Below are 23576 nucleotides of genomic sequence, written 5' to 3' on the forward strand. Positions count from 1 at the left end.
ATTGCACTATTCGTTTCAAAGAACGAGGTCGGTCTGTAGGTCCTGAGCTGGAAAAATGGGGCGTGTTAAGTGGAACGTCAGCAGCGACGCGAGGTTAAGTAAAAATCAGGACTCGCCGCAAACCAGCAAGCAGAGCAGGACCCACACGCTGTGGGCATGTGCGTGGCCGGCTGTCCAAACAAGGGAGAATGTCAGAAACCACACGAGCCAAACTGTTGAGAGCGGTAGGGACTTCAGGGCAGTGGGGGGAAGGGTGCAGTAGTGGGAAGCCCTTACTTTGTAGAACTTTCCTGAAGTGCCAGTGTTAAGGTTCTCAACTTCGTTTTTCAGTATTTTTATATTAAAAAAAACTGGTAAAAATACCTCAACATTTTGGATAAGGAGATAAAGTCCAAAACTCCAAGTCACCCTTATTCAGTGTCTCAGTCCTGCTTATTATCCATGTAACTTTGGGGCACATCATGAATCTCTCTGAAGGTGTTCTGTTCTGTAAATCAGAGGGAATTCCTATTCAACCTACCTCCTACGACCAATAAATTAAAACATTTAAATGTTGCAATAAGGCCCCATGTGAAAATACTTGATAAAACTCAAGTCACACAGAAATGCTGGGCTGTAGTAGAAGTTATCGGTAAACGAGAACACGCATCAGCTAGATTTCCCCTTTAACACCAGGGCCCCGTTTCTCCGAATGAGTGTCTGCTCCAGTAAAGGGCTTTCGGCAGCGCCCAGACTGCTCTGGCTCCAGCTCAGATGCCTTGCCCAGGACAAGGAAGATGACCTGGCTGGGGAACCTCAACTCTTTAAGCTGAAGGCTCATTTCCTCTTCTCAGGCACCAATATTGTTTTTCTCCCTACTGCTTCCTGCCTCAGAGGGCAGAAACATCCACATGATGGATGACATTGATCTTCACCCTTCCATGCTGGGATACACAATTAGGTTTTGCTGGCTTTTTTATTACAAGTAGTTTCTGACCACTCCAGAGACACCCAGGTGGCTGACTGCTTCCAGGATGCATGGCTCCACCCACTTCAACAATGGCTATGAAATGACCCTGAACAATAGTGAAACTGAACCTAGGGCAGAACGTCTTCTTGGGCAGCTGCACTGACCCTAAAATTCATGCTCCCCTACCCTATGTAGGGATATGCTGGTGCTGCACAAAATTAAAATATGTGTTGCATTAACTCCCCCTCCCCAGCTTTACTGAGGTATAACCTACATCTTAAAGGTCACTCAGTATTTCCATCACCTGAAAGTTTCCTCTTAACCCTTTGCAGTCGATCTTTTTAAGAACTTTGTGTATGTGGAATCACATGCAGCCTTTAGTGCCGGCCTTTTCGCCTTGCATGGTGCTTTGAGATGCAGTCCTCTTGACTATCGGTTCAGTCACTTTTTTGCTGATAAGTATTCCATAATACTGATACACTGTAATTGTTTATCCATTCATCTGTTGATACACCTTTGGGCTACAGCTACTATAACACTGTGTGAACAGCTGCATAAAAATCTTTGCAGGGCCACACATGTCAAATGGGGAGTAAAATGGCTAGATGGTAAAAGTATGTTTCACATTTTAGGAAATTGCCAAACTATTTTCCCATGTGGCTTTACCAACTTACATTCCCACAAGCAATGCATCAAAGTTCCAGTTGCTTCAGTCTGACCAACACTCAGTATAATCTGTCTTTTCCATTTTAGCCATTTTCCTGTGCATTGCAGTTTTTATTTGCATTTGCCCAATGACCAGTGGTGTTGAGCATCTTTTCATGTGCTTACTTGTCCTCTAGTGAAATGTCTGTCCAAATCTTTTGTCCATTTTTTAAAAATTGGGTTGTCTTATTAAGTTATAAGAAGTCTTTATACGCTGGATATAAACCTTTGGACAAGCATTTTTTATGAGCACGTCTCATTCCATTTTTAAAATGTTGTAAGAATGTGCTTACAGCAGAAGGGGAAGGAGCAGATGCGAGTCCGTGGTCGCAAGGTTGCTAAGCGGGACGCTGCTGTCCCCCTTTGAGGTTGCAATACGCTTCTGTTTGCTCTGAAAAGTAGGCTCAGCAAAGTTGCAGAAGCGTAATTCTAGTCTATCTTTCTGGGCTATTTCTACCTCACTTAGAGTTTTACATTTTATTGCATTTCATCTCAAGAGTAGCTGAGCATTCTTCTCCAACATCAGTCCCCGCTTTTCTCAGCAGGTGGCGCCCCCTGGAGGGTTCCAGATCAGAGCGTGAAAGTAAACTAGGAGGTAAGCTGAGGAAGACTGGCAGGAGCCTACGTCAGAGATGAGCCAATGCCTTCCTATAAAAGAAGACAGAAACTAGGAGCTCAGTTAAGCATATAAAACAATGATTTTGATTTTAGAATAATGATTATAGTAAAATGTCTGGCCTAGGGCAGTAAGTTTTCACTGTTTCCTAATATTCAAACTACAGCAATACCAACATGGCTTTTTTTCTTCTGGCAGAACAGATTTAGCTTGTGTAAACTCTAGCTCTGCCTCAGAGTATCAGATGAGAGTAAAAAACACCTACATACTCTCAAATGTTTTGAATATTTGTGTTGTAGATTTTTGTTTCACTTTAAAACGACTTCAGAGGCTGTAACTAATAGACCATCACTGGTTCTTAAAGATTTTCTAAAAATGCTACGTCATCATCCCCCAAGAATGAACACAGGTCAAATATAGAAAATGAAAACTAAAAACTCTCCGTCATGTCGCGCTTGGTCAACATGCCCTCTAGTCAACCACCTCGAGTCATCACTGGGAAGAAGGGCCCGTCCTGCAGTGGTCCTCACGGCCCACGGTGTGATGCTCTGATGTCCCAGGAGCCTCTCTGATTTGTGGACGGCTCTGCCCTCCGCTAGTGCGTTTCTTGGCCAGCACTGAGCTTTTACCAAACCAAGAAGCATCACCCAGAGACCACATTCGCATTTGCACAAGCAAGCTGGCCTAATGTGGAGAATGGGCAGATCTACCCACGGAAGAGGCAGTGCTCTGCTTTATTCGACATTAAAGCACAATGGCTGTTCCTGTGCAGACAACTAAAGGACACCAGTGAAGGGGAAAGGGGCTTTCGGGGACAGAACCACACACAGCAGAGACCCATCTTCATAAAAAGGGCTCGATGTTGATTTCCAGCGAGGAGCAGGGCATGGTCAGCTCAAATCTGGTGATCACATCAGGGTGAAGGACCCCCAGCTTCCCAACGCTCTGACCCCTGACGAAGATCTCGGCACATCGCCCGGGGAAGAAAGCAGGACCTGCAAAACAGAATGGGAGAAAAATCAATGTTTCTCCTGGCTAAAATGCCAATGGACATTTCACAGTAAAAGCTCACTAGTCTACTCTAAAAAGAACGATCCTTCTCTAAACCACTGACTAGGAAATGAGAGTGCTTCCTCGCACTTTCTAGCCTCGAGAAGAGGTATCTGCTGCAAGGAGAGCTGAGGGCCGGCGAGGAGCCGGGGCCCTGTGTCGTTTGTCACGGGTCCCGGCAGAAGAAGGACGAAGAAGGGAAGCCGAAGGGCGCCGTTGGCAGAAGTCTTAGCGGAGCTGTGCCCAGGTGTCGAACAGGTCCGGAAAGGACAAAGGGAACGATGAAATGTAAAACCAACAACCTTGCATGGGAACAACCTGTTTCAAAACAGGTTTTTCCAAAGTGATACTTGCTTGACAAAAAAGTCTGCATTGAGGTTTTCTGCCTTATTACAGAGAAACACAGCCGCACGTCATCGGCAGACAAAGACCTTGTCACCTGGACGCTATCCATGTTTCTGCCGGGAAAGGTGCTCGCCAAGCAGTTCTGGAGCGCTGACCGTCACACCACAGCGAAGGCCAGCCCCAGGCAAGTCTGGGCCGACCCCTGATGTGTTTCAGGACAGGCAGGAAATTCTCTCTTCATTTGGCGCCAAGGCACAGCTAGGCCTTACCAAACCAGTAACAGTTCTTGAGGTTTGAAGAGGAAAAACAGAGCGGCCAGCCCCATGTGCACTAATGACTGGTGCCAGAGAGGTACATCAACACTCTGTACGCCGCTGACATTCAAAACAAAACAAAGAAAAAAACAAATGCTGACTCACTTCTCTCACCATCAACTTGAAAAAGGATCAGGCCCACAGCTCCTGATGGCTCCAACCGAAACGTTTACTGGCATGAACTATAAATACCCGCAGGGCTGGGCCACAGGCCTCCAGCCTGCCATTCCAGACAGAGTGCATTATTTATGAAGGGGTAAACTGCTGAGTCGCCACTAATGGCTCCAAGGTCAACATGATGAAGACATTCAGAAATGGGGGGTGGGGGTGGCCGTCAGGTCAGCACCAGCCACTCCACAGAAACACAAGGGATCACGCGTGTTTCCTGATCACACAGGACATTTGTTTATAGTCCTGAAAATCTTTCATTATCATTTTTTAAAACTCCCAAAGGAATATGGTTCAAATATAAGGTGATATGATTTTCGCACCCCCCAAAACTAAACAATTCTGTTTCCCTGTCTATTAAAGCAGGCATTTCAAAGGCCTGCGTCTGAAGGTCGTAATTATTTGGCCTCGTGTGCTAATCTGCCCTGGAAGTGGGGTGGGAAGAGGACTCAAACTAATAGAGAAACCGCACTGGACTGGTAAGACAGAGCCTCAGCAAGGCCCGAATAGCTAAACCTGGTCAAGACCGAACACTGTAATTCTCTCAAAATGAAAACCCGACTTAAAGGACAATACCATTCCCCTTTCCAAATAAAAGAAAACTTCAAATGGCACAAGTGAAGTTTGGAAAAGTTCCTGGTGGTACACAGTGTAATCAGCAGTCACAGGAAGGGTTGCTGGGGAGTCACTTACTCTGTCACCCACCATGTCACCCACCACCTGGCTGCTGTGCCTTGATCTGCACTACCTACAAGACATGCAAAAGACCCCAGTCGATCCGAAAGGCCATTCAGAAAGGAAAATTTCAGAACCTTCCCTGACTGTTTAAGAATCCTCACTGTACCAAAATCCTCCCTTTATCACCAAAATCCTCCCTTTCATCTATCTTCAAATTCCAGTTTGACTGGATTCATTTAAACTAAAGCGTAAAACTAGACTAATTCAGAATCCAAGCCAGACGTGCTAGTTCTGACAGTGTTATCAAAATAAAGCCTAAGAGAAAAGAATTTAGAATGTTTACTTCATAAGACAACTTTTAGAATCAACAATTTTTAGTTCAGTTAGTATTCATATTCTTTAGTTAGCAAGTATGATAATACCAGCTGCACCTCCCGCTAGGAATTTGGACCAAACTTTGCTTTGTTCATCAAACACTTAGGTCAAAAAATATATTCTTATCAATAAATATAATTTTCTCTTTCCAAAGAAAACTGAAATTCTTATCATGCATTATTTAAAACATATGCAAGTATGAGGATATTCAAAATGACATAAATATCAAACTCCCAGCCCAGCATGTGGACGACCCATGGGAGTCCCCCACACCAGGCCCTAGCATCCAGCAATGATCCCCTCCTGCCCCACCCACAGGTACAAATTCAGCCCAGTATCGGGATTTCGGCATAAACTCCACTTCACAGAAAACTAGACACTTTAACCTGTGATGACAATTTAACCTTTTCTTGCCATTTTTTTCATTTCTAACAAGGTCAGATTATGATAGAAACACATCTTATGGACTCCCCTGTTCAGTTAGAGCAAGGCGGAAGTTCGGTTCTCCAGACAGGAACTAAAAGACAGACAAAAGCACCTTCAGGTTTGAAAGGGGTACAGAGAAAACCCCAAAATATGCCATTTGGTGTTGTATGTGAAACTAGAAATACTGAAAGAAAATTTGAAATGATAAAAACACCAGCATTTCTTGGTGCTTTTTAAGAGTCTATGGTTCAAAGCAATCCCTGCAGGCAGAAACGAACTGGTTCAAAGGGCAGACAGGAGAGGACTGCCTCGCGAACAGCACAGGGGATGCGCCCCCGAGGCCGCATGAACCCCAGGCCGGCGGGCAAGTCGGGCAGCTCCCAACGCGGGCAGATCAGTGCGATCAAAATGCTCTCTCTGGAACTGATGCCGCTTCACTCAAAGCCTTTCCTGAAAGAAAAAAGTCACATCCGAACAGAACCCAGGGTCCAGGCTTATGAACAGTCAGAGCTGGATAATGGATAGGGGCTCCTCTTATCTTGCCGATAGACAGACGTGTTTCTGGAGGAAAAACGGCCCATTGTGTGTAGAAACATGAGGTTGCCGATTCAGGGAAGTCATGCCGCCCTATGAATGGGAATTCTAAAACTCGAATTCTACAAAGTACATTTGCTTTCTTTTTTTCATGTGTTTAAGCCCAGAGTCCCTGGTATACCGATGTACCAAAATGCATAAATACAATTTTCAGCCTGTGTCCAAAATGCTCCCCAGCAAAAAGCCTCTCAGCACGACACCCCCCGCCCAGTTCCTCACACTGATTAAACTCAGCTTTGCTAGTGTTCACCCCAGTGAAAGGGTTTCCAACGTGAAACAGATTTGGGGAAAGCAGTGTTCTCTGTTGAAGTACATGTGGAAGCCCAGACAAAAGAAACACAGGTTAAGCACAAACAAGAATTTCCAAAACTTACTGGGGTGTGAGTAAGTCCCGTAATTAAGGCTTTTGCAGCACCTCCTCGAGGTCTGTAATTGTCTCCGTGCAAGACAGCAGGACCCGGGGCCAATTCTGGGCGGGTAATCCAGGGCAGCGCCTGCCTGCTTGCCTTGAGCACATTTTCTGGCTAATTGACCTTCAAAGAGCTAGTGAGCCCCGCTCCTGCTCACTGCCAAACACCGTCCCCAATGTGGTCTTGCCCCTTTCTTTTAGGGTAATATTCCAGGACCCAAGTTTGGATGAACTTTCCACACAGACTCATTCCTATAACTTTATAGAGCAACGGGAGTAGGAGGTTAAGGTGGTAACTGAGCAGACCCCTAACTTGAAAGGTGGAGAGTGTTATCAAGCATGAGACTCTTAATTCCTTAATATTAACCCCCTGCTAGGAGGTTAATATTAAGGAATAACTCAACTAATTTACTTGGTATTTAGTATCGGTTCATCTCTAATTTACCTACTAGGAAACCTTCCTTTTCCCTTCCTGCACATCACTAACATGTGCTTTAGAGGTTCAAACCCACAGAGTGTAACTTCCTGGAATTTGGTACTTATCACCCAAATTTTCTACAATGAAAAATAAAAACAAAATAAAGAGGGCAGGGAACACTAAAAACGGAATGTCTGTCTGTCACATGTTTTAGCAAATAACAGAAACCACAATCATGAGCTTAATTTAATACCAATGATCATACAGGTCCCCAAATTCAGGAAGAAAACACAAAATGCAGAATTATATAGATTCAATAAAGCCATTGGGCAACTGAATGTATTTGGTATTTTACATCTGTTATAAGTGACTGTGTACGTACTGTTGGGAGAAAGTAAGGAATAACCATTTAACAGGCGTTTGGCACCTACCCAAACCCTGCCCCTCCCACCCCAACCCCAACTCCAATACAATCTCAGTCATAGAAAACACCACGTTCCACATTCCCACCACCATCCTCGCACTCACACGAAGGACATAAAAAAATCCTCGGCGTTCCTGCTGCCGACACGTGAACCTCACTTTGCTTTTCTATATAATGTTAATTTAAAGGAACAACAAAATATAAGGCTTTAAAAAAAAGTGAAGACGCACACCATTCATGTGAGCATGGTACCATTTTTTAAAGTAGTGGTTCCTACAGTGTTAGCACCAGAAGTTTCTTGGGTGGAATTATACACCGAGGGGGACCCAAGGAGGACAAGGCACAGCGTCGGCAAAACAGTAAAGAAAAGGGAGGGTTTAGGAGTAGGACGGAAAGAAAAACGGCCGAACTACCAAATATGAGCATACACATTTTTTCACATCTCGGTACACTTTAGGTTGGAAAAAATCTCTCAGCAAATAGCATTTAATTTGTAAGTGGAGACTGAATAATTTCTAACTGGTAATATAAAACACCATTTCCCCCAGACGCATAACAATTCTTCACCTTACATCTAAAGTGAAATATTTATGGTACCTAAGGTCTTTAAAGAAAGGGGACCTAATCCCTTGAGTTTAATGGCTATCTTTCATCCCCTTCTGAAGATCAAAAGAAAGAAACCCCCTTACACAACTCTACAGCGCTGATCCCAACGCACCTGCAGACATCATTACCTCTTACGCAGCGGAAACGGACAAGAGAGCGGGGGCACCCCCCGAGCCCCCACTGCACGGCCCACTGCACGGCCCTCGCAGGGCGACCTGTGCTCAGCCCGTGCAATCCAGGCAGCCTGGCAAGATCTGTGCATGTAACAGCTGCCTCCTGTAGAACTTTATTCTTTTTTTAAAAGATTTTATTTATTTATCTTTAGAGGGCAAGGGAAGGAGATAGGGAGAGAAATATCAATGTATGGTTGCCTCTCGTAGGTCCCCTGCTGGGAGCTGGCCTGCCACCCAGGTATGTGCCCTGACTGGGAATCGAACCGCAATCCTTTGGTTCGCAGGCCCGCGCTCAATCCACTAAGCTATGCCAGCCAGGGCAGAACTTTATTCTTAAAAAGTCACCAGCATAGCCTAGTCTTCTAACTAATGGAAAAGTGTCTTCGACAAAGAATTTTTTAAAAATAGATCACCACGATCACCTTATGACTAAATGTCTAAAATCATAACTTTAAACTCCCCAGTTTTATTCTGTCTAGAAAAATTGTAGCTTATTTCCATTCCTATCCCTTCTTAACACTTCTGAAGATCAATTTTAAAATCTAATTTTAGCTGCGTGTCTCTCATAAACACATACTCACACATACTCACAGTTCCAAATCTGAAGGAGGTCAGGAACGTCGGAATATAAATGTGATCCAACAGGGGCTGGTTGAGGAGACGACTGGGGCAACTCTGATGAGTGCTTGCAAATTTCTTGAAATGTTTCTCAAGAAAAAAGTTAAATGACAGAGGTCTTTTTTTTAAGTCCTCATCTGAGGATATGTTTACTGATTTTAGCGAGAAAGGGAGAGAAGCACTGATTGGTTGCCTCCCATACACGGGGACGAAACCTGTCAGCTAGGTATGTGCCCTGACCAGGGGTCAAACCCACAGCTTTCCCGGTGTGGGGGACATCACTGCAACCAACTGAGTCACCCAGCTACAGTTCAAGGTCCGTTCTGGAAACGGAGACTGCAGCAAGCTGTATATGTACCTACACATCTGTGAACTTCGCTCTGATGTGGACTGGATTTCTACTCTCACCCAGTTTCAAATATCTCCAAGTTTTCTCCCGAACGTGTTCAATCTGACTGAAGGGCTGTATAAATCATTTCATCCTTTAGAAATATCAAAGATTGTAAATATTTTAGTTCTCTTCTATTCCTTCGTGGATTCAAAAAGCACTTACCATAAAACAAAGTAAATTTAGAAAGTCAAACATTTATGCTATATAAAAAAGCCCCAGCAATGGCTGGAAAGCAACATACATCAAAACAATGTACAAAGCATAGAAGGGAAGATTAAACTGGACCTATTCCTCACATGTACTCAGGGTAAGTTACAAACAGGTAAGACACTGAAACGAAAGCACGAGTCGAGGCGTAGGAACTCCTCCCTCATCCCAGAGTGGGAGAAGCTTTCTTAACCGGGACACTCAAGTCCAGAGGCAATAAAGAAAAAAAGTATTAAGTTTTACCATATAAAAAATTTTAAAATCTACATGGCAAAAACATAACAAAAGAGATCATAAAAATAGTTGAATACATATCATAAAGTGTTAATATCCCAAACACATAAAAAGTTCCTAAAAACAGAGAAGAAAAAGACCAAGAAACTTAAAGAAAAAATAGCCCTGGCTGGTGTAGCTCAGTGGATTGAGCCTGGGCCTGCGAACCAAAGGATCGCGGTTCGACTCCCCGTCAGGGCACATGCCTGGGTTGCAGGCCAGGTCCCAGCAGGGGACACATGAGAGGCAACCATACATTGATATTTCTCTCCCTCTCCTCCTTCCCTTCCCATCTAAAAGATAAATAAAATCTCTCTAAAAAAAAAAGAAGAAAAAACAAGCACACATGTCACATGTGAACAGGCAGTTAGTTCACAGAAAAGGAAATAAAAATGTCCTGTGAAGGTGCAGATATGTTTACTTGCTCGTAATGAGGGAGACCCAGTTACCAGTGCAATGGATACCATTCCCACCTGAAAGACTGGCCCAAACCAGGGAACCTTGTGAACAGCGTTCTGCTCACACACTGCTGCTGAGTTTGTACAGTGTTGGAACCATGAGTCCCACGGAGGAGGTCTGGCAGTATCTAGCAAAAATATTAATTTACCATTTGTCCTACTAACCCCATACTTCGGGGCACCGGTCCTGAAACCCTAGCAAAAGTCCCTAACACGCACTAAGCCACTCATTGCGGCATCATCTGTAAGGGCAACAGACTGGCGGCAGCCCGCATGTCCACCGACAGAGGGCTGGTTGAACGAACCGCGGACTCTGCGGCACAGACCCACGGCAGGGTCAAAGGGCGGGGGTCTCCAGGCGATGCTGCAGAGGGACGGCCAGTGAAGGCCGTACAGACAGCTTGTCTGGTAGCAACTCTTCAGCTGAGAAAGTGGAGGAGAGGAGATCCACGCATGCGCATATTTTTAAAAAACTACAGAATAAACAAAAATACTTTTCATAAACTATAGAGGCAGGGAGGGAAGAGTGTGAAGGGAATGAAGATGCAATTCTCTAAACATGCTTTAGCTGATAGTACACGGGTGGGAAAAAGTGGGTTTGCAGTTGTTCACATGGAAAATAATACAATAAATAATAAGACAAGAATAAACTCTTAGTTCATGTATTCACAACTGTAAACTTATTTCTGCCCCACCGTGTATATCCTAAGTACAAAAAGACTTAAGATTCTGCTTAACAGACTATATTTGTACTCAGTTGTCAGCAATAATACTGATATTATTTTGAAACTAAACTAGCTGGACAGATGGTAGAAATAGGGTAAACAAATAAGTAGTAAGGTAAATTTTTAGAAAACAAGTTTCCAGTGTAAAGAGCTATAAATTATAAAGCCAAACCCAGTGAGTAAAAATTCTCTAATCCTCGGTATAAACTGGAAAGATTCACATGAATTCAATTTCTGTCCTTTAAAAAGTGGGTGGAGTTCCCCCGCTCTGCATACTAAAAACTCCTGGAAACAATGACTTGCTCAGTAGTGATGGGCAACCTTAGCACCCAGACTGTGATCGAAATTCGATTTCCCACTAAAAGGAACCGCAACTGCTTGGAGACACAGCCGGTTCCAGGTCTGAGACAGAAACTGTGTATGACGAGCCCAGAAATCTATTTCCTCCATCACCACCTGCCATCTACTGAACAAGTATCTCCCAGCTGACGGAGGTTCCTCCAGACTTTGAGAAGTCCTTCCCCTTTCTCTTCCAGAACAATGCAGCGGAACCCAGATCCGGGAGGGAAAGTCGCCACGTGGTTGCAAGCCAAAGGAGGGGAAGACTCCTCAGGTAAGCAGGGGACAGTCTGAGTCTGAGTGAGGAGCAGGGCCCATAGCAGGGGACAAAATGGAGTTTAGGTTACACACAGGGGCACTGGTCAGAAAAATAAAAAAGAAAGAAAGAAATGATAAGAAGCATTTTCCATCCTTATGTTTTTCCTTAAAATGAATTACTAAATAGTACCTTTACTAATAATTTTTGAATATTGGTTCTGTTCATGCAATAAACTCTAATGAAAAAGCAAATAAATAAATAAACAAACCGAAAGTATAGTTAAATAAATAAATAGATAGATAGATAGGTAAGAGATAATGGGAGTCAGGTTCCTCACTATTAAAGAAGAATGGAACAGGAGGAAACTGGAATGACCCTGAAGGGCCGTGCTGCAATGGAGGTATTGTTGTGGCCTTAGGATGGGAACAGTTCATATGCACATATGCATATACACATGCAAATAGCAACTCTCACCCCTAATAGCAATAAACACACCCACCCACCCCCTACCCAAGTAGAACCAGGATGGAAAAACAGAGCAAAGGAAAGTTCCAGATAAGCATGGTACATCTTCTTAGTTGAGACAGGAAGTCTTAAAAGTGCACAAAGACAGTCAGTACTAATAATAATACAAACTAATAGGAACATGTTAAAAGGTCAAAAAAGCCAGCATGAAGGGGCTACCTTTAGCCAAACTGGGGACAACGGGAGCATCAGAATAATGACTGCAGGGGATTAAAATACACTGAATAAAATAGGAAATACTGAGTCCATACTGATATAAATAAACAGGAAGCCAAATTAGGGACACAACATTCACGTTGTGATGGAGAAAGGAATAACTTTGTAGTAAAAGCCTTTGTAGTAAAAAAGCCTTTGAGGTAGTCCCCCTGCCAAGGGATTGGTGAACATTACCAGTTAAAAGGTAAATGGAACCTGCGTCTTGGTGGGACACTCTATGGGCTGCACTGGGAACACAACCTTAATTCTGCAGCTTTCTCCCAAAGATGCCACCCGGGGTCTAGTAGTAAGTAAAGATCAGGAGGCCCAAAACTGAGGGACACACTACAAAATAATTGGTTTGTAACCTTCAAAAGTGTCAAGGTCTTGAAGGTCAAGGAAAGGTGGTGCTAGAACGCCAGAACAAAATTAATGAGCCGTGGTAGCTGGGGGCAACGAGCAATTCTCTGATGTGAAGCACTGATGAAATCTGCGCAGGATGTGGGGAGTGGACGGTGGTTAACAGTAACACGAGCATTTTCCTGGTGTCGATGATTACACTGTGGTTCTGTAGGATGATGGCCTTGTTTGGAGTTAACACATACTAAAGTACTCAGGGGAAATGGGATATCAGGTTGGTGATTTACTCTCAAGTAGTTCAGGAAAAAGCTGTTTGTACTGTACTTGCATTTTTTCCTTTTTACTGAATTTACTGGGGTCACAACTAGTTGACAAAATTATACAGGTGTACTTGCATTTTTAAGAAGCATGTGACTTTCAAAAAATTAACAAAATGGGGTTTAAATTACTTAAAGGATGCTTCCACTCAATTCTTAAAAAAAAAAAAAAGTAAAGTACAGCACAGGAAGCACAGCCAACAACACTGCAATGACCATGCATGGTGTCCAATGGGCACTAGCCTTATCAGAGTGATCACTTCCTAAGTCTACACGAGGCTGTCCAGAAAGTATCCACCCAGGCACTATAAAAAAGAGAGACATTTATTGAAGAAGATACAAGATACAAGAAACACGGTACATAGGACAATGGCGCCTCAGTCCCCATCAAAGTCATGACTTTCTTGAGGAACTTTGGTTCATTGGTAGCAGTTTGAATCAAGTCATTAGCAACTGCAGCACGATGTTCCTTTTGCTCTGGTAGCCGAAGCCACAGAACAAATTTTGCCACACCTTTCACGCCAAGCCCTGCGTCTACATCTCAGACACAGTAGTTTCTGGATACCCCAGATCAGCTTCTGTCAGATGCCAATCTTTGCTGATTGCAGCCCCAACACATTCGACATTCTCAGGTGTTCTGCTTGTGGCAGGGTTTCCAGAATGTGGATCACTTTCAAAGACTCTCCGCCACCTACGAAGGGTTTGTGCCACACTTTTATTTGGTCTGCACTCATTGCACTGTCCCCCAAAGCCTTCTGAGTCATCCAAGTAGTTTCCGCAGAGGACTGTTCAAGCTTAATGCAAAATCTGATGCAGATTCATTGCTTTACTCACTCAGTCATTTTGAATGCAATGGCCACACAGTACACATGCTCACTCAACTGTGTCTACCACCCCCACTGACTAGTACAATGAAGTCGTCATTGTTCACACATGCGCATTCCAGTCCACTCTCCTTGGCTGGCTGGTTACATTGATGTTGCATAAACCATTCTTGTCATATTAACAATGGATGTATTTTTTCCAGACAGGTCTCATATAAATGTTTAATCACTGTGTTGTTCACCTAAAACTAACATGATATTCTATGTCAACTATAATAAAAATAATTTTTAAAAAAGATTAAAAATTATCGCCCTAGTTTTACACCTTTAAAGGAACTACTATGACTACACCACAGGGGAAAGACATTTTGCATACAGATAAATTTGACAAAGTTATTTGCTTGAACACATCCACTTCAAAAGAAATAAAAGCAGTTCCCTGTTTTAAATTACTCCTATTTATTCTCTTAGAACTTTTTTTTCCTGAACAATTTTTAAGGTCACTCAAATACATAAGTTATTTCTGTCCTTAATATCCATCCATCCATCCATCCATCCATCTAGATACATACATGCTTTTTCCTCTATCACATTATTTCCTACTATTTTTGGAAATGCAACATCCTCTCATTTTATTGTTACCTTACCCTGACAAAGTATTAGATATCATACATTATTTTAAGTGACTAACTTAATTTTATTGGGAAATTTTAGGAACTTAAGACCAAAAAAAAAAGGCAAAAAACCAGAAAAATCTTCTGCCGTATCACATTAACACATATCACTAAATTTTCTTCAAATTACCGAAGAGAACTTGAGAAATTTGAGTTGAATCATCAATGTTTTGGCAGATTTCCCCTTTTAAGTCAAGGTAATGAAACATAATTACTATTCACTGTCCAGCACCCAGAAGTGCAGGACACCTTGAAGGGCCTGGTGTCCTAGGCAACGAGAACACCCAGACCCCGAAATCCGTGTGCTGCTTCACGAACAGCCACACTGACACCAATCAGGTTTCCCACTCGCCATGTACCATGGCACGTGGTGCAATGACTCAGTGGTATTAAAACCTCAGACACCCTTGGCCATGGCACCTAAAGGAAAAGCAAGTTAAGTAAGGTGTAAAGAGGGAGGCCCCCAATCACCTTCCCAGCGGCACCCATGGACTTTCAGATTCTCCACCAGGTGGGTTTCAAAATTTGTTGAACACAGTCCTTGGGAAGGGCCAAAGTCCTCACTAGCTGTAAAAATGCCAACGGGAAATAAATGCCAGTGGTTAGCAATAAGAGCCTTAAGGGCGATGAGACACAAGCATGTCCTTGAAGCTAATACACATGAAGGTGTTTGGAATAAAACCACTGCAGATACAGATAGAAGAGTGAGCCATCAAGAGCATTTAAAAGTGAAGAGTAAAGGAACTGAGAGAGAGATGAATGATTTAACTAATAATGTTAAAATAACTCCCAAGTTGGCTTAAAATTTGATTCAGTATTCTTAGAACTGAGTAGCATTTTAATACTGCAAAGGAGTTCAGGCAGGTAGAAATTAAAATATGACTTCTAAGTTAGGATTAGTTTAATCTTCAAGGAAGAAAGCCCCAAATGTCAATGGCTGGAAAAGACAGAGCCACATCAAAGCCGGAGCAGCGGCTCCAGGAGACAAGGCCTGTGCTCTGGGAGCCCACGTGCACAGGAGAGCACTCCGCTCTCCTCAGCCCCGCCCAGGGCTGTACTCACGCTCACCGACTGTTCTACCCACCCCGCATCCTCGAATCCTTCTGGACCCAAGCTGGATCGGCCACTTAGAGAACCGACATTGGCTCACCAGAGCGCGTCCTGGTGTAGGAACTCACAGGACCGTGATAACCAGTACGCTCCAGCACACCACGTCCGACACCAGGGGCTGCCCAAGTGTGGCCCCCACGTACACCGGACAGTACGTGAGCAAGCACACCTGTCTTCCACGTGCGAGATAAAAGCTGAGGAGTAAAAGTCACCCTCAAATCCTTTAAGTTTCAGAACCTGGGCCCCTGATGAGCTGACAATGAACCCTTGCATCTCTCTGTAGTGGGGCCTTTTCTATGGAACAGTGGAAGTCAGCGTGCAGTCTGGGAACAGGAAAGGAGTGCAAAGTGGCAAATAAAAATATCTTTAGTTCTCTCTTTTTTCCCCCCAGTACATGTAGTTAAATTTAAATAACCCCCAAAATGCATTCAGCTACAGTTTTAAGAGGAGTGACAACCGGTTCTTGGGGACAGAGCAGAAGTATGAAAAAATCTTACATGTCACCATGGTTTGTGGCCCTCCGCAGCTGAAGCTGACAAAACCCTCACTCCTTGGTGTTCAGTCCCTCTCAGTGGGTTGCCCCGAGCCCCACAAGAGCGACACGGACATGGGAGACGGTCAGTCCACGTGCGATCGGGCCTGTGGAGGTGGATGGCGGTGACTGCGAACGGAAGGCTGCCGCTGACGGCGAAGTCCCGTGGGGAGCTGCCTGGGGGCTGCCGCTGGCTGCCTCGTGGTTACTGTTTGTGTCTGGTCCCGAGAGCGTCTGTGTGTAGCTCAGGCTCTGAGTTTCTAATTCAAAAAGCTAGTCAATGCATCACTGATTACAGCAAGTGCTGAACAGAGACACTGACCGTATTTAACTACCAGGCGGTTATTTGCTGTCATTGAGGAAAAGTCACATTCACTAAAAATGATTTCTAAGAAATGACTTTTTCAATTATTTTACTTTTGCTAAAAATTTTTTTGAATAACTTTTTTAAATGTTTGGTATGGACATTAAGCATTTAAATTGCTAATTGGCAAATATATAATTTGATACACTATAACAAAGTAAATAAATAATATTAAAAGTTATTCAGCAGATATAGTTAAATGTTAGTTTTTTAATTTAAGGTTGAACTTAAAATTTAAAGGTTCCTCAGGGGAGAGAGGATTTAAGGGTAAAAAGGCTGAGAAGCGCCAGGTCATGACAGTGTCGGTGGGACACGGAGCGGACCACGCCACCCCAGTGAGACCGGGAACACACCACTCGATCTTGCTGGGCGCTAAAACGTCAACCAAACAAGCACCAAACCCCGCCACGCCACCCCCAGAAAAGACTGACCATGAGTCATGAGAAATCTGCCTTGCACAAGTAAGAAAAAGTGGGCAAGGACGATGAACGTGCACAGAAACGACACTGAGCGTGATGACTCCCGTGGTGACTGCGGAAGCTGCGGAAACATGGAAGCCCCGTGTTACCCGCTGTGTCGACTGCGTAGTGATGCTGAACTGCTGACAAGTTTAGTATTGCTGAGTCTTTTAATCCCGTCTCCGAATTGTATCTGAAAGCTTGCCCCAAACACAACAAACAGGGAACCAAAAGAATAAGGAGTGTTTTTAGAGTAATAAGGTCAGGAAGCTTGAAAAACTCCCAAACTGTTTTTCTTTTAAACCCGATGCCTTAACAGAATAATGTCTTTGTTGATGGTAAATGTGGACATGCCATGCAGGACATTTTATGTAAATCAAACCATAAGTGGAACAACTTGACTCCAACAGGTTGTTCCACACATATATTCCCAAGCTCATATTACACTGAAAACCAGTGTGAAGACCAGGGAAACATCACAATTTCACCCAGCTGTCAACATCTGAAACCTTTCTCAGGTGTCCTGAAAGAGGAAAGAGGTCCTGACCTATAGGTCACGTCAATAATCATTAGGTGTTACTGTAACAGAAGGCACCTAACAGCCGCTGCGGGTACGTTTGGTGCAGGATTATGTGTGCTTTACTTGCAAGGTTACTTCTCATTTCACAAAATGAATCCTGAGCAGCATGAAAACTAGCACCGTCAAAACTAAAAGTTCTAAAACTTCTGTCCATCAGAGATCTTGTCTCAAGTTAAATTGAAGTTTTCTGTAGAACCTACTGAAATAGGTAACAAATTAAAGGGGGGAAATACACCCTTAAGCCGCTGCAGTCAACCCCACACAAAGCCCTCTGCCTTCTAAAAAAATTGGCTTTTGCCACTGATTTGCCCGGAACCACATAACTGCTCTAAACACAAAAATGTGGAAAATTTTCCCCACCCGAAAGTGGTTTCTGAAAAGGAGAAATGCATTTTAACATACATAATTTAGTTTGCAAAAAAACCACAAAAACAAAGGGGAAGAAGCATGGAAAAGGGCATATCCATGCATTGTAATGAGCTGATTGAGTGCCACCGAAACATCTGAGTGGACACTTTGGAGACCCTCTAAGTGCACTGCAGTCTGATAAAAAGTTAAAGCTGCTCCTCTCTTTGTTTCCCTCAACAACTGACTTTACTCTATCGGCAACTCCACAGTCTACCTCACTTTATATTCTTAATTGCAAGGGTGCTCAGCAAATGCAAACTACGTAAGGCTAAGTGACCTCAGCAGAGGCCCCACGTGCTGCCGAGGGTTGCCGCCTGCACAATAAGCAAGCTTACAGGCCAGCGTCAACAAAACTCTTTGGGATCGGTGTGCCGATCGGGTTTCTGTTACATGAACAGGGCCAAGTTCCTGAAAGGGAATCACATTCTCTCCCACTCCCCCGACCCCCAAAAGCCACTCCGGAGGAAACGGGCAGTTCATTAGAAAGGGCAGCGAGATGAGGCAGAGCTGCCGGCGGACTGACATTAGCAGGGATTTCTGGTGAACAGACTTAGCTCAGAAGTAACTGCAAAGCCACCGGGGATTTTAATTATTAAAGGGAAGCCATATGCCAGAGTGACAGAAGACAGCCCAGCGATCAAGAATGGTGGGAAACAGTAGTTCTTAATCTCTTTCTACTTTACTTTTTGATAATCAGAAGACCTATACTTAACATACAAATTATACATTTGAAAAAAATGATGTCAGTAAACATACCCCAGCAACCAAATTGTGTTTACAGGTTTACTCACGAGATAAAGCTGTATGAAGTTCACAGGTTTATGAAATTTCAGATGAAGAACTAATGCTGATTTATTTTGACAAGCCACATCTTTAGGTCTTAATTTCTTTAACCATAAAAAAAGATAATTGTATTTGCCATTAGACAATCCAAATAGACTTAGAAATCCCTATGAGAAATGAGGAGCTATTATTTCCAGTGACACTAATTCCCTTTGGCTCGATGGCTCTTAGAGAGAGTGACGTGGCCTGTGCTGCTGACGGGGACATCCAAAGTAAATACTTGTCTTTTTTCAAAGAAAGCTGGTTAGATACACTGAAATATGTACTGATCGAGGCCGCACATATGTATAAAGAAGTTGTACCAAACCTTCTCAAATTCATAAATCTAGGGCTTCTCACACATGTAAAAACTTTAAAATGTTGCAATATTTTATTATGAGAACCAAAGTGAATTCAAAAGAAAACACAAGCTTACATATGGGGACAGAATGGGGACTCTGTCCGCATATGTAACCAAAAACCGTATTAACAATTTGGCCTAAAAAATGGAACATACAGATCTACAAACACATCATAAGTGGTTACAGTTTATGAATGTATCTTCTAATAAAAATAATATACTCCAAACCAAAACATCAGACATCTACATATTAGAGAAATTACGTGTTAAGTACTATATTGTTTTGGTGCTAAAATAAATATATAAGATTCAGATTACAGTGTCACAGGTTTGGAATAATTAAAATCTAACTTTACAAAAGAAGAGCAATATATATTAGCTGTATCACAAAAGGTTCCAAGCAGCACATATCGCGAACTTTTCCAAAGGCTGAATACTGTGGCTTCTACCTTCCTGAAGTTCCTTAGATCAGTCCTTAGTATAACTACGGCCAGCATTCAAGTCCAAGTCCTCACTCCGACTGCTCTAGAATCCACCATAACACCTTCAGCCATCTCTTCACGCAACCCAACCTACACACTGCTGACAGATTAATCCCTCTGAAGTACAGATATAATCATATCACTCACTTAAAAAAATAAAGGAAGAAGCAGCTTCAATATTTCCCCCTAATTAGCTAAGATTCCTGATTCCAGCATTCAAAGCTCTCAGTATCGTCCTAAACCCTCCCTCACCCTACAGTCGAACCAAACTGCACTCGGCCACGTTTCCCAGCCTTTTTGGCTTTCTCCTGTGCTTTGCCCTGTTTCCTCCGTCTCCAACTATCCTTCTTTCAAAGGCCCATCGAACGGCCCAGAAACTCATGAATGCTTTCCCAGGTGCCCTCAAGAAGCTGCACTATCTCCCTCGTCGGAGACTCGAGGCACTCTCGTCTTGGCTGCCTGGTATGGCAGCGGGTCTGCAGGGGTCTCTCCCGCTGCAGGCACTTGAGGGTAGGGACCGTGTCCTACTTGTCCCTGCCTCCTGGCTGGGAACGCAGGTGCTTGTGGGAAACAGTGTCTCAGGAGCTTGCTGGGGAAGGACAGTCATAACACTAAGACGCTGGTTTATGGTTTACAGAAACACCATTAATATAAAAGTTACATATTCAAGTATCAACCCACAATAAATTATGCTCCAAATTACCATTCAGCTCTTTGCAACCTTTCAAGTAAGAAAAAAAAATTAGACCTCAAATGCATGGCATAATCTGTTTCAGGGAACCGATTTTTATCCAGTTAACCCGTTTCTGAAGTAAGACTTCAGTGGAGACTTCGGAAGGCGAGGACGCGGTGTCACACCAGCTTTCAGGATGCTAGTAACAAGGATAACCTTAAAGCAGGTCTCAAAGCAGAATTCTCGAAAAGTACACTGGCAAACAAGTAATGATGAGAGAACCCAATTCTGAGCTGCCCGAAGTCAAATTACAGGAGACTGGAGGGTGGGAAGAAGACAAGCCCTTGGCAGAAATTTCAGCTCTTATGGAAAAGAACAGCTCTCCAACAAAGGCCACCATGTGATGCTTTCGCATAAACTCCCCAACTGTTGCCTGTGACCAGTGCACAGGCATCAGGCACCTGTCCCCTCCAAACTCTGCATCTCTCGCAGAACTTGCCCTCCTTCACCTTCTCCCACCCCCTACCTATCATCCAAGAACATTCTTTCTGAATGACTTAGAGCTTTCTTCCCTATAGAAAGTTTCTTCCCTTTCTATAGGGAACTCACTATATAAAAGAGCCTGTCAACCTCAGGACCAAGGATGTGTTCGTCATCTCCATCTCGCCCTGCTGCTGGAGGTTCATACTGCATGCCCCGAGGGCCTCCTCCTCTTTCTGGCTACGAGGGTCGGGCCCAGAAAAAAAACGGAATTATCTTCAGGAGGTAAGGCCCCTTGAAGTACAGGTTTCCCTAGCTAGGTGAGTGTTCTCGAACCCATGTGTATCAGTGTACCAACTGACATTATTGTGAGAGGCTGCGTTTGGCTTAAGTGATTTTGTTTTGAAGACTCTTTCAATGTGTCTGCCCATTTCACGATGGGTGATTTATGAGTGCACCTGCTACACCGCACTGAGTGTTCTGCAGTTTCTGACCAAAAATAGCATGATCCCCTAGCCCTAACTCCCTCCCTATTCACCCAATCTCACCCCAAGAGACTCTTTGTTTATCCAGATGAAAAAAGTCCTTAAAGGAAAATGTGTTGCCAATGTGGAAGAGATGAAACAAAAAATGGCAGAAACACTGAAAAAGCATCAAAATCACCAAGTTCAAAATCTGTTTTGAGCAGAGGAAAAAAAGTCTCAATTGGTGTGTTGCATCAAATGGAGAATACTCTGAAGGTGACTGACATTAAACACATAAGAATAAATACACAATTTTTATAAATAAATTCCTGTTTTGGGGGATCCTCCTGGCTCGTGTGACTCAAAAAACCCTCTGTTTCAGAAAAACTTTCAGTATCAAAGATTTTTGTTTAACAGTAAAAGGAATGTGAATGCAAGCAGCTCAGCCTTGTGGAAAGAACACTGGAAAGCAGGGACCTCGGCTTCTACACGTGTGACCAGCCCGACCCACTGAACCCGCTGCACCTCCATGCTTCACCTGTCAGACCAGGAAACTGAACTTGATAAACCCCAAGACTCAGGTCTAATACTCTAGAACTATAAGCATAATATCTTTTTTTATTATAAACAGACGATCCCATCCATCTTCAACCTAAAAGGGCCCATCGAGTTCTGGGTTATTGCATTTTCAAAGAAGTCTCCAAATTAAAACAAAACAACAACAAACCTCCAAGGAGGAAGGAAAGTCTATGGGGAAAAAACAAAACCAGGTCCTCCCCACCCCATTCCACAGAGTAACTGCTAAGTGACACTTGTAAAAAATGAATGTTCTGTTAAAAATTTAAGAAGCCAAATACAGTTATAAAAAAGTATAAAGTAAACAGTAGGAACAAGTTGTAAGGTAATTTTTCAAGTTGTTTCTGGATCTGTTGCCTAACAAAATGAACACAGGTTCAAGCTGTAGGGATGAGAAGCAGAAATTTCAAAATTCCTCAGGTGGTGGGAAACCAGCGCATTTGGCGTATAATGAAAGTACACTGGGCAGCACAAGAGCTCTGAAAAGCGTTTTCTCTAAATGTAGGAAGGAAAGGGATGTTCCTAACAAGTAATTGAAATGAGGCCCTATCTCCTTCCTCCCCACCCCCCCAGAAAAACTTCATCAAAACCAGGGTCAGACCTCTTCACCACCGTCACGGACTCCAGACTCCGCTGAGCTGTCTTACCTTCAGAGGCTCTGATCACATATCCACCCTTCTTCTCGCCGGGGGGCACGCCCAGCAGCTGCATAATTCTATCCAGTAGCCCATGGATGATCTCAAACCCAGGATTCTTGTTGTAATAAACAGCACAAAGATGCCTGTAGTTTCTGGCACCTACATCTGAAAAAATCAAAGAATAAGTTACAAGGCCACACTGACAATTACTCAAGAATCTGATTTACTCCAACATAAAGTTGGACAAGATCAACAAAAAAGAAAACCTCTTAGTAAACACAGAGAGAACCATTCAACTTCAAATGCAAAATAAGATGGTTTTTGAACCGCTGAATTTCCTTAAGTTTTTATCTGAGGTGGGTAAGGAAAACCCTCGATGCTGGATGCTGGCCCAGGAACGATAAGGCGTCCTAGTGGTATGAGGTGGTAAAACTCTGTATTCAGTTTAGGAACCCTGAAACTCCACAATGTTATACAAAGGGAATAACCCTAAATACAAAAAAAGGCTTCATCTGAAAGGATACTATTTCTGCACAAAGCATTATTTCCAATTGTGAAATTAGAAACCACATGAATAGGGTAAAGAATGGCTAGATAAGACAGTACAATCGCTCATCAGAATACAATGTGGTTAAGCAGCATCTTTATAAAGATTTATAATAGAGCTAGAGCAAACACTTGGAATAGTAAATGAAAGAAAAAGGAAGAACATACAATAGGTTGAAAAACTAGAAAGCGAAGAAGGGAATGACTATCGCAAAGGTAGGCAGTGTCACTCCAGGTGAAGAGAAGGCGGCATGACGCGGAGGGTCTTTAAAAAGCTTAAGGTGCTGGCAATAGTCCATTTCCTAAGCTGGATGGCTGCACTAGTGTTTGCTTTACAGTACTCTTTTTTTTGTTAAGTTAATGTTTATTGAACCCTATCCAAGTGTCAGATTCTGCTCCTGTTTTACAGGGATACTCACATTAAGTCCTCAGAATAACGCTAAATGGCACACACTGTTCTTATCTCCATTTTATTTTTTTAATTTTATTTATTTGTCTTTAGAGGGGAAGGGAAGGAGAGAGGGAGAGAAATATCAATGTATGGTTGCCTTTCGTGTGTCCCCTGCTGGGAACTGGCCTGCAACCCAGACATGTACTCTGACTGGGAATCGAACCACGATTGTCTGCTTCGCAGGCCTGCGCTCAATCCACTGAGCTACACCAGCCA

The 23576-nt window shown here is 43.3% G+C and overlaps 1 protein-coding gene across 1 annotated transcript in view; it reads right to left on the reverse strand.

Moving 5' to 3' along the window:
- Positions 1 to 2992: 2992 nt before the first annotated feature.
- The window catches only part of FARSB (phenylalanyl-tRNA synthetase subunit beta), a 54867-nt gene continuing 34283 nt past the window's right edge, over positions 2993 to 23576 (reverse strand). Inside the window, exons 16-17 of the mRNA XM_037029191.1 lie at positions 22373 to 22528; positions 2993 to 3265 (exon numbers count right to left, since the gene is read on the reverse strand). Of these exons, the coding sequence (XP_036885086.1) occupies positions 3114 to 3265; positions 22373 to 22528 (308 nt within the window). The 3' untranslated portion in view covers positions 2993 to 3113. The remainder of the gene's footprint in view (positions 3266 to 22372; positions 22529 to 23576) is intronic.

Source organism: Sturnira hondurensis, unplaced genomic scaffold (assembly GCF_014824575.4).
Source record: "Sturnira hondurensis isolate 20B ecotype Veracruz unplaced genomic scaffold, ASM1482457v3 Scaffold0020237, whole genome shotgun sequence".
Taxonomy (NCBI): domain Eukaryota; kingdom Metazoa; phylum Chordata; class Mammalia; order Chiroptera; family Phyllostomidae; genus Sturnira; species Sturnira hondurensis.